Source organism: Amyelois transitella, chromosome 20, assembly GCF_032362555.1.
Source record: "Amyelois transitella isolate CPQ chromosome 20, ilAmyTran1.1, whole genome shotgun sequence".
Classification (NCBI taxonomy): domain Eukaryota; kingdom Metazoa; phylum Arthropoda; class Insecta; order Lepidoptera; family Pyralidae; genus Amyelois; species Amyelois transitella.
The window spans coordinates 5861168-5875130 of NC_083523.1; the positions used below are offsets into that span (position 1 = coordinate 5861168).

A 13963-nucleotide genomic window follows, 5' to 3' on the forward strand; every position below is an offset into this window, starting at 1 on the left:
AATCATATTTTTTTTTTCACAAAAGGAATGGTGTACGTCTGTCTTGCAGTTTTTTAATCAATGGAAACGGAAGTACAACGAATCAGTCTCGTGATTAATTAGTATAGCGACAAAAGAAATATCCGTCATTTATATTTTTAGGGCGCGCGATGGGGTGCGAAATATAGTGAAGATGTTTCTGAATAGTTTTTGTCGAAACTAACGATGTCTGATGACGAATGACGAAGATGTTAAGATAGCAATCTCTCTGCACGTTGTCGTTCAAATACAGATCAGTTAAAGCGAATCCAACACTGGATTGATGGCTTTGAAAAAAAAATCATAAAAAGTAGGAGTGAAGTTCACCCAAGGATTAATAAAGATTTTCATCAAATATATTTTTTGATATAGGATTTTAGCCATAGTTAGCCGGAATCACGAGTCGGTGGGACGACTCGTGATTTCTCGTGGGAATTTCGGGAAATCCTTCCTTAGTGGGTGCACTGACCACATAAGGAAACTTCGTTCCAAAATTTCAAATCTCTAGAGCCAGCGTTGTCTGTCACTTACTGAGTTTTATTTATATAATACATACATAGATAATGGAAGTGAAATACCATTAAAGAAATGCACATTAGGCATGGCTGTATAGATTTCCCATTACGAACGCAAACAGCTCAATTATTGCAGTTGCAGTGTAAATTTAGCTGGATCAATAACGCGGAGTCTGCGGCGGCTAATGGCTTCAGTACTGTCGAGTGCACATGCATTCAAAGATTGATTCAAAGTTTTTGAAATAGTCAGCCGTGTACATTTGTCTGGTAGAAAAGAAAAACGACGAATAAATCCATAAAGTATTTGTATTGGAAAGCGAGATTTTAAATAACGTAAAATGATTTATTTGATGCGAAGGCGTGATGCTACTACCTCCCCTTACCTCTCAAAGAGAGAGGCGTGATTTTTTTCTTTGCATGTAAGTATGTAATTGAGCAGATTTTATTTAAAATAGTGTGTGAGTTTGAAAAGAAAATATAGCTACACTATGTTGTGTTGAAGGAAAGGAAGAATGATACTAACCATAAAAAAATTCTAAGGTTTAGTCAGGTTGTCGACTGATACATCTTTGCTCGATATTTTCACAGCACGAATAGGTAGTACCAAATTCGTCGCATTCACTCATTCCTTAATGATAGAGAGAACATAGTAACACTCTGATTAAAAAGCGGCTTTTCTTTTTAACAATCATATTAATTGATATTAATATTATATTCAATAAAGTTTATGCAGTTCTCTCGGTTATTGTACTGCACATTATTTCAGGAGCTAATTGTCTGCTCCAAGCGTTGCCAGGACATGGGCCTGTCTACTGGCTCTGAATTAATTACCCATTGCCTTTTATCCAATTTGGCTTAGCCAATTTTGTGGGTTTCAATTATTTTATGGATTCGTGGTTTGGAACACGACCGTGTAAAAAGGTTTTTTTTAAGTATGTGTAAAAAGAGTAGTAAAAATTCTTAATTCGTATTTAAAGTTTCATATTAGACGTTGATCCATCTTTGCCAGTAATAAAATTAATATATACTACTCTGTCAAGAAAGTATCGGGAATGGATTATTTATTTATGGTTCCAAATTCAAATTTTTGTTTTTTTTGTTGTTTTTAGATTGGCACAACTGTTTTCCATTTTGGCGCGGAGTTTGAGTTGCATCTGTTGTTTACATTAAATACAGTGCTATTTTTAGTTATATCATATCTAGTGTGTATTGCTAATTTCATAATGGATAAAAACATCGAACAAAGAGTTTGTCTAAAATTTTGCATTGCCAATGGAATATCGTGTTCGGAGTCACTGAAAATGTTACAGAAGGCTTACGGTGAATCGACTTTATCAAAAACTCGTGCTTATGAGTGGTACAAAGCGTTCAAAAGCGGTCGAGATGTGATGGAAGATTTGCCTCGCTCTGGTAGGCCATCAACGTCTGCAACTGAAGTTAACATCGCAAAAGTGAAGGAAATAGTGACTGAAAATCCTCATTCAACTTTGAGAGAGATAGCCACCGAACTTTCTGTATCTCACGAGTCGATCCGTACCATTTTAACTAATAATTTGGGTATGAAACATGTTGCCGCTCGGCTAGTCCCAAAAGACCTGAATTTTTTTCAAAAACTCAATCGCATGAGAGTCGCTGAGGACATGCTAGAACGAGTCAATTCCGACCCAACATTCATGAAACGCATTGTTACTGGTGACGAGACGTGGGTTTACGAGTTTGACATGCAAACTAGTCAACAAGCTTCGGAGTGGCGCCTTCCAACTGAACCGAAACCGAAAAACCACGCCAAAGTCGTTCAAAAGTCAAAGTCATGTTGACTGTTTTCTTTGACTATCGCGGTGTTGTGCACTCGGAATTCTTGCCGGAAGGTCAAACGGTAAATAAGGAATATTATTTGAGTGTTATGCGGCGTTTAAGAGAGCAAATCCGACGAAAAAGGCCAGATTTGTGGAAAGAAAATTCTTGGATTTTGCACCATGATAATGCACCTTCGTACAAGGCCATCATTGTGAACGAATTTTTAACCAAACACTCAACAAATACCATCGAGCAACCACCATATTCACCAGATATAGCTCCAGCCGACTTTTTTCTTTTTCCTAAACTCAAATTACCACTTCGTGGCACCCGTTTTCAATCGGTAGAAGACATAAAAGAGAATTCGCGGCGAGAACTGACCTCAATTCCGGAAACAGCGTTTAAAAAATGTTTTGATGATTGGATTATTCGTTGGCGTAAGTGTATCGTTTCTAAAGGAGCATATTTTGAAGGTGATAAAATAAATTTGGATGAATAACAAACAGTTTGTGTATTATTGATCTTTTCCTGCTACTTTCTTGACAGAGTAGTAATTATGTGGCGCAATAAAAAGTTTTGTATTAATTTACCAGACATTTTGATACATTTCGTAGCGTCATTTCTGTGTGCATTACATTTGTCTCTAAGTAAGAAAATGATTAAGAATAATTATTATCTTCAAAACTTAAACTCCACCATTATATTGGGGACAGATACAACATAGAAATAATATTATTATTATGGTGAGATTAAATTTGCCCATACACGTATTTATCACGTGTTTATACTCGGAGGTCGAGATTAAAATATATACATATATGGTAAGCACGAGGTATTGAAAGGGTTTTGATAAGCGTTTTAAACGTTGGACAAGTCGTAGGCAATAAACAAGAGTGAAATCAGCCTGCAGCTAATTGCTGCGGGGCCGACAGAGTCTTCAGGCTGCTGTGCGTCCTCCCACGAGGACTTTCACTGGCACAGGAGAGGCAGGGTTGTCCTTATTACATTCCTTTTGTTTTTCCCAGTTGTGTCTTCTCTTTTTTTATTTTGGTTCGAAGGGGACTGTCTTTTTTCTGTCCTGTCTCCTGGATTCGATGCTCGAGATTTGCCTATTATGATCTAATCCAATTACCAAGATGGTCTCCTGTCTGACCTCTCCAACCCAGCTTCGAAAATTGAAACACATTTTAAGTTGGTTGAAAGAAAATCGTCACACTTCCATCATCAGAGATATAGTAAGATACTTTATTTATTACGGCACAGGGTTTAAAATAAAAACATGTAGATAAATGGTGCTTCAGTGATAATAGGTTCGGACACTGGAGAGTTTTTCGGGCACACAGCCAGAAAAGAAGAAAAGGTAGGTATGGACACACCACACAACTCAAAATCGAATAGCAGCATCCAAGTTTATGTCATGGTTCCCGATGAGAACTCAAATAAACCATCTCAAAATCCAAAGAAACAAAATGCACGTTTATAGAGTTACTAACGACCCGCCCCGGCTTCGCACGGGTGCAAAATTATAAATGTTATTATACATAAAAACCTTCCTCTTGAATCACTCTACCTGTTACAAAAAACCGCATCAAAATCCGTTGCGTAATTTTAAAGATTTAAGCATACAGACAGACTAAAATAGCGACTTTGTTTTATACTATGTAGTGAAGTTTACGTCATGCATCAACCCTATCACTTGAAGATTACGCCAGTTCAGCACCGCCGCCCGCGCACCTACAAATTTGGCGTAGTCTACTTGTTCCTATTACCGGCTTGCACGGTAATTGTCTAGCACAATCTGTCAGCAAACATGCACCACTGAAGTATTGATGGCGCCGTGGGTGGCCTGGGAAGTAGAACACTTTCTTGCAAACCATTTGTTCCATTATAACCAGAAATCGCCAGTTTATTTTACGTAGTGTCTAATTTGTGAACGTTTTGTTTTTATATCAGTCGCTTGTCAATAAGCAATAGTATCATACATACATTATAATCACGTCTATATTTCTTGCAAGGTAGACGAAGCCAACAATCTTGAAAAGACTGATATGCCACGTTTAGCTATTTGGCTTAACGATTAGCTTAGTATACTATTATTGATATTGAAATCAAGACAAGCAAAAAGTCGCCTTTGTTCTTCATAACCACGCGACGGATTTATATGTAGTTTGCTTTGTTATTTAGATAATTTAAGGTCTCTATATACAAAACATTCATCACCGTGAGAAGGCCGGGCCGGGTCGTTATTGGATAAACTAGGACACTAACACCATGCGTCAACTAAGCAATGATCAACCAACAAACAATTCTATAAATAAACAAATAAATCGATTAAATTAATATCACAAATCATACAATACAAAGACTTCATAATTACATTCTCAAATGAAACGTCGTTTTTATTTATTCGGTAACCATCGAATAAAATAGCGTTTTTGTCGCAACGGTTAGAAGTCACGCGAGTGTAGGCCGATGTCTGAAAAGTTAGATTGTGAACCAATTTTATTATTCAAAACACAATGTCTCCTAAACAGTCGAATAAAACGAGCGACTACGAAACAATTTTTAATCACGAACTACTAAAACATGTATCCACTTGGAAAGTTGAAAAGTTGCGAAGAATTAGATTTATTGCAATCGTTTTGTAAAATATTTACTTTTCGATAAATAAAACTGTAGTCATAACGTTCTTAGATTGTTGAATATAATTTAATAGATCTCTACAAGGAAGCTTCAAGGGAAATGTCCTCCACCAACCACAACGCGTTATTGATTTTTTTTTATTTTTGTTTTTTTCTGTTAGGTGTAATCTGTAAAGTATACAATATATTAAAAAAAGTTTACAAATATCTTCAACCGAGTAAATCTCTCTCTCTCTCTTTCTATCCTTAAAGTAAAAAAAGAAAAATACTTATACTAATTTATTTTTGTTCATTATTGTGCGTACTTAGTGACTTACGTAATGAAGAAATTTTATTAACACCATTGGTTTAAAAAATCCTCTGTGTTATTAGGCTATAATGAAACAGATCAGGTACGATTAGGTAAGTACTTACTGTAGGTATTGAAATTATTGTATATGTAACATGAAAATCGCTATGTCAACAAAAATATAAAAAGACGCGCTTTTTGCCGAACTCTAAATCAATCCTAGACTTAACTCTTGACTTTATAAGCAAACGGAAATAAAACCGCGCAATAATAAGGCAAAGAACGGAATCACTGATTCACAATATGTCATTACTATGACGTAGCAATTATACTCTGTGGTGTGTATTAGGCACGCCTTAGGAAGATCCTCGCTAAGTGATTACAGGTTACGCAACTGTAAGTCTGACGTCTGGGGGAATTCTCTTACACAATCTGGTCTCTAATTGTGTCGCAATACAGCCTTCTGGAGCCAAGTTTAGCTGCGATTGTTTGCAAAGGTCGCAGGGACTTGGTGCGATTATGATTTCATACACTTCTTTATGTAAGAAGAGGCAGACGGAGCCAGTAGTCACAAGATTCGAAAGCCACGTTTATAAATTGTGAACTTTTATATTTAGAAATTAATAATTTATCAATGAAGATATTATAAATTTTAAACATATTGCTCTTTTTATTTTTATACTACCTATACCTCTCCACTTGCCACGATCCCTGCATATTTCCTTCGCTTCATCCACATTCATAACTCTCTTCATGCAAGCTCGGCGGTTTCGGGCACTCTTAACCTGACCTTTTGCCAGAACGTCCTAAACTTGATCAAGGTACATTCCTGAAGGTCTTCCCACAAGGAATTATCTTACACAATATTATGCTCTATTTCTGTCGTTACTTTGTCTTCTGAAGTAAAGTTTACTTGCAATAGTTTGCAAAGGTCGCGGGTACCCGGTGCGATTGCAATTGTTGATATCTACATCTGCAATTATTTTCTTGGTTTAATGACATTGTTGCAGTCCGGAAAATGCAATATGAATCAATAATTATTTTATAATTTAGGTATACTTACTTCGGAATGTATTATTAGTGATTACTTTGTATACCTACACAAAATATAGTTAAGATGTTTGCACGAAGCGCAACTTTAACTCGTGACATAGGTACTATGAACGCATATCTACCTAATTCTGTGAATTAATCTGTTTCTCTAGCGAGTGGATATGTGAAAACGAAAAATGCGAAATTAGAAACGTAATAATATTTAATCCTTTATCCTACTTAACCAAACTTATAAATTAATCAAGACCCGCCTGTAATACGCGTTTTCATTTTACTTGATTTTCATCAAAATATACTTAGCTTTATTAGATTTTGATGAAAATCATGTAAAATAAAAAAAAATACAACTGAAACGGAGGTTTTCTCGATTTTACAGGCGACTCTTAAATTAAGGCTACTCTTTGACAAAGAATTCGTCTGTTAAGGGTACATGGCTTATCTGGTCGTACGTGAAGGTGTTGAAGAACCTCTGTGTAACGTTCATAGCGTAGTCTATGGCATAATCCAGGATCGGGCCGCCGAATTCGTTCGCGAACAGTTGGGAATCCGCGTTCAAAACCCGGAGAATGTGCGCACCTGGAACAGTAAGCAATTTTGAATCTTTCTATAAATGTTTGACGAAGGCCGACCCCGGGCTCTTCTCGGTGGAATTAGGGCGTATCTGCGAGTTACATAATGATGACCAATGCTATAAATATTGTGCAGTGTAGAAGAAGCATTCTTTCTTTCCCATATAAGAAATTTTATTTAGTCCAATAACCATTATAATAGAATGAATTAAAATGTCACGCAGATTAGACAGAATTAGCTTCACCTATCGATCTTTCCTATGCCTGGATCTTATTTATATGATATTTTCCCTCATTGTCAGAGTATTGGTTAGCACTAAAAATGTGTGAAATCCTCATAAAAGAGTCATCACGCTTCAAACGGGTACCATAATTCAGTCACATTTTCCTTTATATACAGACAAATTTCAAAGGATATAATTACAACATCCCGGATGACGTCTACATGTAATAACAGTATGTCTTACAAGGATTCTATTGCGAATACTATTCATGCCCTATTAATCCAACATTAATAATACATCAGCAATTTTATTAATTGATTTAGGTATATGGGTATAGGTCTATTGATCATCGATATCAAAAGTGATATGACAAAAATCTTCTTTAGCTAATTATTCCTGCGTTGAAATTAACAAGGAACATTATTTTGGGACGAAAATTGAATTCCAAGTAAAATGTTTTGTGATGTAGAGGTTTTTTCAGTTATTCAAAAAGTTTTACATTCATTAATAAGTAATATGTGTCCCATTCGCGTGACGTGATTTTCTTAGTTAACTGTGTTTTTCTACGAAAAAATACTAATTCATTCAAGAAATAAGAATTGTCTAAAGGTACGACTCATGTAGTGATTTTATCCCCTTTGGGTCGACTTTAATCTTGATGAAAGAATAATAAATTGAAATGATCAACTAACTAATTTCAGGGTTGCCTCTGATGAGATTCGTCAAGTTCATCTTCAGGTCGGTCCCGTAATCAGCCTTGTACTTGTAAGAGTTGATCTTGTAGTGTCCCTCACCCTTCTTGTTGATAACCACCTTCTCTACGACTTCTAGGCGAATGTGCTGGTTCCCTGAAAAGGACAATTTAATTATTTTAAATTTTTAAAAATTTGGACATTTATTATTATTGGCATACTTATCGGTTACAACTTGTTTTGAAAATCTTGAAATAAATAAGTGAGTAAATAAGCCTTGGCTATCATTAAAATTGGTTTTTCCTTATACTTAACAAACTCAAAGAAAGTGACAATACCGATATATTTATTTATATTTACATAAATAGATATTATATTTCACCGCTTCACTTGAATAATTTCATAAAAGCATGAATAGAGAATGCTAAACGGCATGTACATTTATTTTGCGGTAAAAAGTTTTAAATAAAAAATTGTAGTTTAACCTACTAGGTAATAAAGAAGTGTGACGAAATAAAATGATCTTGTAAGAGTAATTCAAATACAGATGACGGCATATAACCTCTGTAACTGTAATATTACTAAATGTTTTGTAATAACACGACAGAGGTTTTCCTGTTACTATTGTGATCCGGTACTTTACTCCATTTAGGTTTTTTTGCCATTTTGTATTAAAGTCTAAGGTCGTTTTATTAGTATCAAATGACATATGCATAAAAATCTACGTCAGGACTAAGGCCTCCTCAGAAATGGGGGGATTTTACCCGTAGTCACCACGCTGGGTAGGCGGGTTGGGGACTTTGTTGTTATATCAGCGTAGGAGGCGTATCTGCTGCTCACCTCCCGCTTAATCCCTCAATCGCCTCTTACGATACCCATGGAAAGATATTGAGTGGTCCTATTCTACTCTGCCGGCATCATACGACCCTGCTAACAGGAGTTGCTAATCTAGATTAAGATTTGATGATAGCAATAAGTTAAACTGCTTATGTGTTATTTAAATCTCCGTGTTTATGACTGGAAAATTAACGTTTGCAAAAACTGCAAGTTTATTACTATACAAGCAAATTTATATTAAGCAAAAACTGTTTTGATTGTAATAAATGAACTCAAAAACTGAAGAGAAATATAACAAACCGTATCGAGTAAGATAACTAAGGATTATTCATTTAAATTGTACACTTACAAATTTTGATCTTAGCAGCGCCCTCTGTGTCCAAGTTGAAGAGAAGCAGATGCCCCTTCAGGCTGTAGAGCCCTTTGATGGTGAAGTTACAGTGCATGTCAAAGATGAAGGTACGGTTCTCTCGGCGCGATCTGTAAGTTATACAAGATTACTTTACATTTATATATATATATATATATATATCATGATATATATATATATATATCATGAGATACACGACCTTGAAATGCCTTAAATTATAATTAGTGCCGTATGGTTCCCGGCACCAATACAAAAAAGAATAGGACCACTACATCTCTTTCCCATGGATGTCGTAAAAGGGCGACTAAGGGATAGGCTTATAAACTCTTCTTTTAGGCGATGGGCTAGCAACCTAGGCTGTCACTATTTGAATCTCAATTCTATCATTAAGCCAAATAGCTGAACGTGGCCATTTAGTCTTCAAGACTGTTGGCTCTGTCTACCCCGCATGGGATATGGACGTGACCATATGTATGTATGTATGTGTAATTAATACTCACAAAAATCTATTAATAGATTAACGTATTTTTATAGTATGTGTTGTCGGGTTTATCTCTTATCAGTACATTCACTCTGTATGTTGTTTTAATGTATATTGGGGAAGCCCTTGGTATTAGGGGAATACCCACACTACTTATATCATATTGCACAGAAATTAACAAAGTTACAAGTAATAGGTACATAGTTATAAAAGTATTCAGGGAAATATTCGTAGGGGAATTTCCTTGAATTCTTTAATATCAACTTTACTTTTATATAGCCCCTTTGGATAGCGACATGCGGATTTTCCTAAATTATATTACAAATTTTTATTTTTATTTTCCTTTTGCATAACTAAAGTGAAGAAGCGGCCTTACGTTAGGGTTGTCTCAAACTTTACGATTGTCACGAACGTACAAGGTAAACGCAATTTACGGCCTATTATATGGTCATTAACCTCATTGCGATTGTTTTGTTTGGCACGTCATGTCAGAGATTTAGTGCCTCGTAGTACCTTTAATTTAGCTGTACTTGCTTCTATGATTGACTGATTTAATCACCGGTGTAAAGTCTAATACCTACAATCCTTTAAAATAAAAGAAAAGATATCAAATTGACTTTGTCTTCGCGAGAAATGAGAGATCGCTGTTTCTCTCTTTATTATGAAGTATTATGAAGAACAGGACAGCGATAGTTTTTCGCCCGATAAAAATGGCGTCGCGCATGCTGTTTTAATTGTAAATTGTAACTGTTCAATACTTCTACTGCTTTCACAAGCTTAAATCAAACTACAAACACAGAAAATTTACTTAAAAAATCGAGAAACAGTTTCTATATTATAGTCAACCGCATATTAGTCAGACGCGGGAATATAAGGGAGTCTGGGTAGGTTGATATGCTGTGGACTGTACAGAAAAACCAAAGTAAAATCATGTTAACCTAATCATTATGTAGGTCGCAAGTACTAACCTTGGGCACAGGTACGAATCCGCCGGATACAGCATTTAGCAAGATCCTTTCAAATTTTCAAATAAGGCTGTGTAATCAATACCTAAATGCTTTTTGTCCAATAAATGCCTACATTCCTTTTTGTCATAAAATAGAAAAAAAAAATCTTAAAAAAGCTAACACTTGTCGGTGGAGTTGACTCCAGAAGCATCCTCCATTTTTTTTTTAATCTTATCAAATTTATATTGTGTAATCCATAATTTATTTCAAGCAAAATTAGAAGAAAACTTTCATTGAATTAATTATGGCATATTAATATAAGTTAAAATTTCCACTGACAGACTTCCTATTTACACTTAGAACTTACTAGTCGTTTAAGACGCATAGACATAGGTTAATTCTCTAACCTATTGTATGCGTCATATACCTAATAAGTTCGTAAGTTCACAGATAATTAATATTCCGATGAAAAGATTTACAATAACAAACAAATTTTGTCAAAACAATCCGAAATTGATTTGACATTTTATTTACAAGTATAATGGCTTAGTCATGGATAAGTACTGTTAATTACGGGGTTATAACGCGATTATTCAAACATACATATGTATGTTTGATGTTAACAACAATTTAATTAGTTATTTGTAATATATAATACCTTCTTGTAATAACATAAAAAAAAGATTAACATTCACTTTGCTGGAGGGGTAGGCAAAGACTACGTCTTTCCACATTCATGAAAGCTCGTTAGTTCAGGGTATACTTAACCTTTTACTAGAACCTCCCAGATTTGATCCAGGTACGTAAATAGTTATTCTTCTTCCTCCTGGTTTCATCTCGGTTGCATCCTCGCCACTCTGGAGAGGCGCCCGAGGTATGCCATTGACCATGGATTCTGGATTGGGCGAGTCAGGTTTTTACACAAAGCGACTCCCATCTGACCTACCAACCTTTGCAGGGTAATTTAACCCGTTTTGGATCGATCATGGTTACACATCAAGTTGCCGGAATTTGCAGGTTTCCTCACGATGTTTTGCTTCACCGAAAGAGCATCGGTTAGTATTCAAACTAATGCACATAACTTCAAAAATATTCATTGGTACATGGCCGAAGTGGGATTCGAACCTGTGCCTTTTTGCGCCACACGTGATGAATGTATGTATGTATAACGGAAAAATACTTATTAGAATTAAAGTGTAAAATTTTCCTTAGTAGCCCTTAAAGATATCGAAGACAAAAAAGAAGTGGTCATATTCTAAAGTGTCGGGATCACAACAAATTTCTAAAACGAATTTCATGGCAGACGGCTGAAAGCACAAAAGTAACATAGACAACTATTATTTTTAAAATTCATTTCTCTCCTGAATGAATTTTCTGAAAAAACTCTATCTGTATGATAAAACTGAGAACACGTTAGACAACAAAACGAGCCCATCGAGTCTTGTGACTACTAGCTCTGTGATATTATTAATAATCTCACAAAAAGTTACCGACAGTAACAAATAATATCGTTTGACTGCACACCAAATAATTACCTACAGCAATCTTTTTGATGCAGAAGTTCGGTGAAATTGAAATTCTTAATTACGATGCAATAGAATTTAACTTAAGATGTTATGTAACGCACAGCAGCTGGGTCTAAAGATAAAAAAAAAAAATGTGGGTCTATGCGTGAGTAAAAGAGGATTTCGCGGGAACACTTCACGCGGAAGAAGTCGCAGACGTATTTAAGTACTAAATAATAAATTACTGGTAAAGGGTCAGGTCAAAAGTACCCGAAACCGCCGAGCTTGCATGAAGAGAGTTATGTGGATGAAGCGAAGGAAGTATGCAGAGATCGTGGTAAGTGGAAAGAGGTAGTCTCTGCCTACCCCTCCGGGAAAGAGGCGTGGTTTTATGTATGTTCTTAAAATAATACTCACGAAACTTTATTTGGTACACATGACCCGAGGCCAGACAATTTAGCATTATGGAAGGTCATCTTCAGATTCCCAGGTAGTTCTATACTAATGTTCCTGTCCATATATAAAGGATCTAAAGGTGGTATGTCTGCCTCCGGGATGCCCTTCACCACACCGGGAATGGCGTCCAGGGTCGCTTTGGTGAAACATTCGTCTGACAATTCTGCACAGGGATGGATGTAGTCCGCTGGAAAAGATTAAATCACAGAATTATTTTGGGATAGGCTTGGGATTCTTCTTTTAGGCGACGGGCTAGCAACCTGTCACTATTTGAATCTCAATTCTATCATTATGGCCAAACAGCTGAAAGTGGCCTATCAGTCTTTTCAAGACTGTTGTCTACCCCGCAAGTATGTATGTATTATTTTGGGGTAGAGTAGTTTGCTCTGTAAGGTTTCCTTATAAGGTTTTGAAGGTCAGACGGGAATCGTTTCTTTTATAAGCCTGACCTTACTTGATCTAATATTAAACTATCGTTACTGAATGACTGACAGTGAACGCACAGCCCAAACCACTAGGACTAGTGATTTGAAATTTGGCATGTATGGCCTTGTGTGGTCTAGGAGCGAGGAGAGTGAGGAGAAGAGAGGATTTCCGTGCGGACGGGATTTAACGGGGTTTTTATATCATATGCGGAGCTGCGAGTGTCTAGTCTTATTATAAAATTATATTTAGACTATATAGATATTATCCCGGTGATTTTTTCATATTTATGTAATTTCTCGCAAGATAAAAATATTAGTACTCTTATTTCAGATTATTATAACAAAATCAGCACTTGCGGTTTGAAAATAAATGTTTTTGAAAAACTATCAAAAAGTATTTCCTTAAATTTAAGTGTAAATAAATAAACCTTCTTTTCATTAATAAAAATAAATACTTACGTAAAGGCACTAATTGTAGACTGCATTGAAATACAGCACAAAACACAAAAAGAGCGAGAATGCAGTTCGCCATTTTATTTTTTAAATATTGTTGCTGCTGATACTATTCAATAAATACTATTTATATTTCTGTACTAATAATTTAATTTATTCGGGTATAAAATGAACGTAATCTGAGAATATGTGCGTTGCATAGACTATGTTCCTAGCGAATGAAGTTTTGCGGTCTTGTAAGTGAGCCTTAATTTTGAGCAATCATTAAGCAAGTGCTCAAGGATTTAAGGGCCGGCTCCACTGGCGCGATTTTCTATGAAAGATTTATTTTATTTTTAATGCGGTTTGAAAATTTTTTCAAATCAATTAATAATGAACACGAAAATGATTTGTTAAGTATTCAATTTTTATCATGAGTAGGTAGTATGCAACGCGTCCTAACCTCACTAGAGAAAAGACCGAGGTTCGGTTATAACCGCGATCCTAAATTGGGTTAGTTCGTTTTTATTTTTACACGAAACGATTCTCGTCTGACATTTCCAACAATTTACAGGGGGACCTTACCCATATTGGATTATGCGTTGCCTGTATGTGCAGTTTTCCTTACGCCAGTTAGCTTCACCGTAAAAGCATCGATTAGCAATCAAACTAATGTACATAACTCGATAGAGCAATATACTCATTTTAACA

General features: G+C 35.7%; 1 protein-coding gene across 1 annotated transcript; it reads right to left on the minus strand.

Annotated features, from left to right (window-relative positions):
• Positions 1-6510: 6510 nt before the first annotated feature.
• LOC106131527 (uncharacterized) lies at positions 6511-13498 on the minus strand. Its single transcript, XM_013330643.2, has 5 exons — positions 13280-13498; positions 12357-12582; positions 8986-9116; positions 7800-7955; positions 6511-6890 (listed from the first exon to the last, which is right to left on the minus strand). The coding sequence occupies exons 1-5, from the start codon at positions 13350-13352 to the stop codon at positions 6709-6711; spliced, it is 768 nt and encodes a 255-aa protein (XP_013186097.2). The 5' UTR covers positions 13353-13498; the 3' UTR covers positions 6511-6708.
• Between the last annotated feature and the right edge of the window lie 465 nt (positions 13499-13963).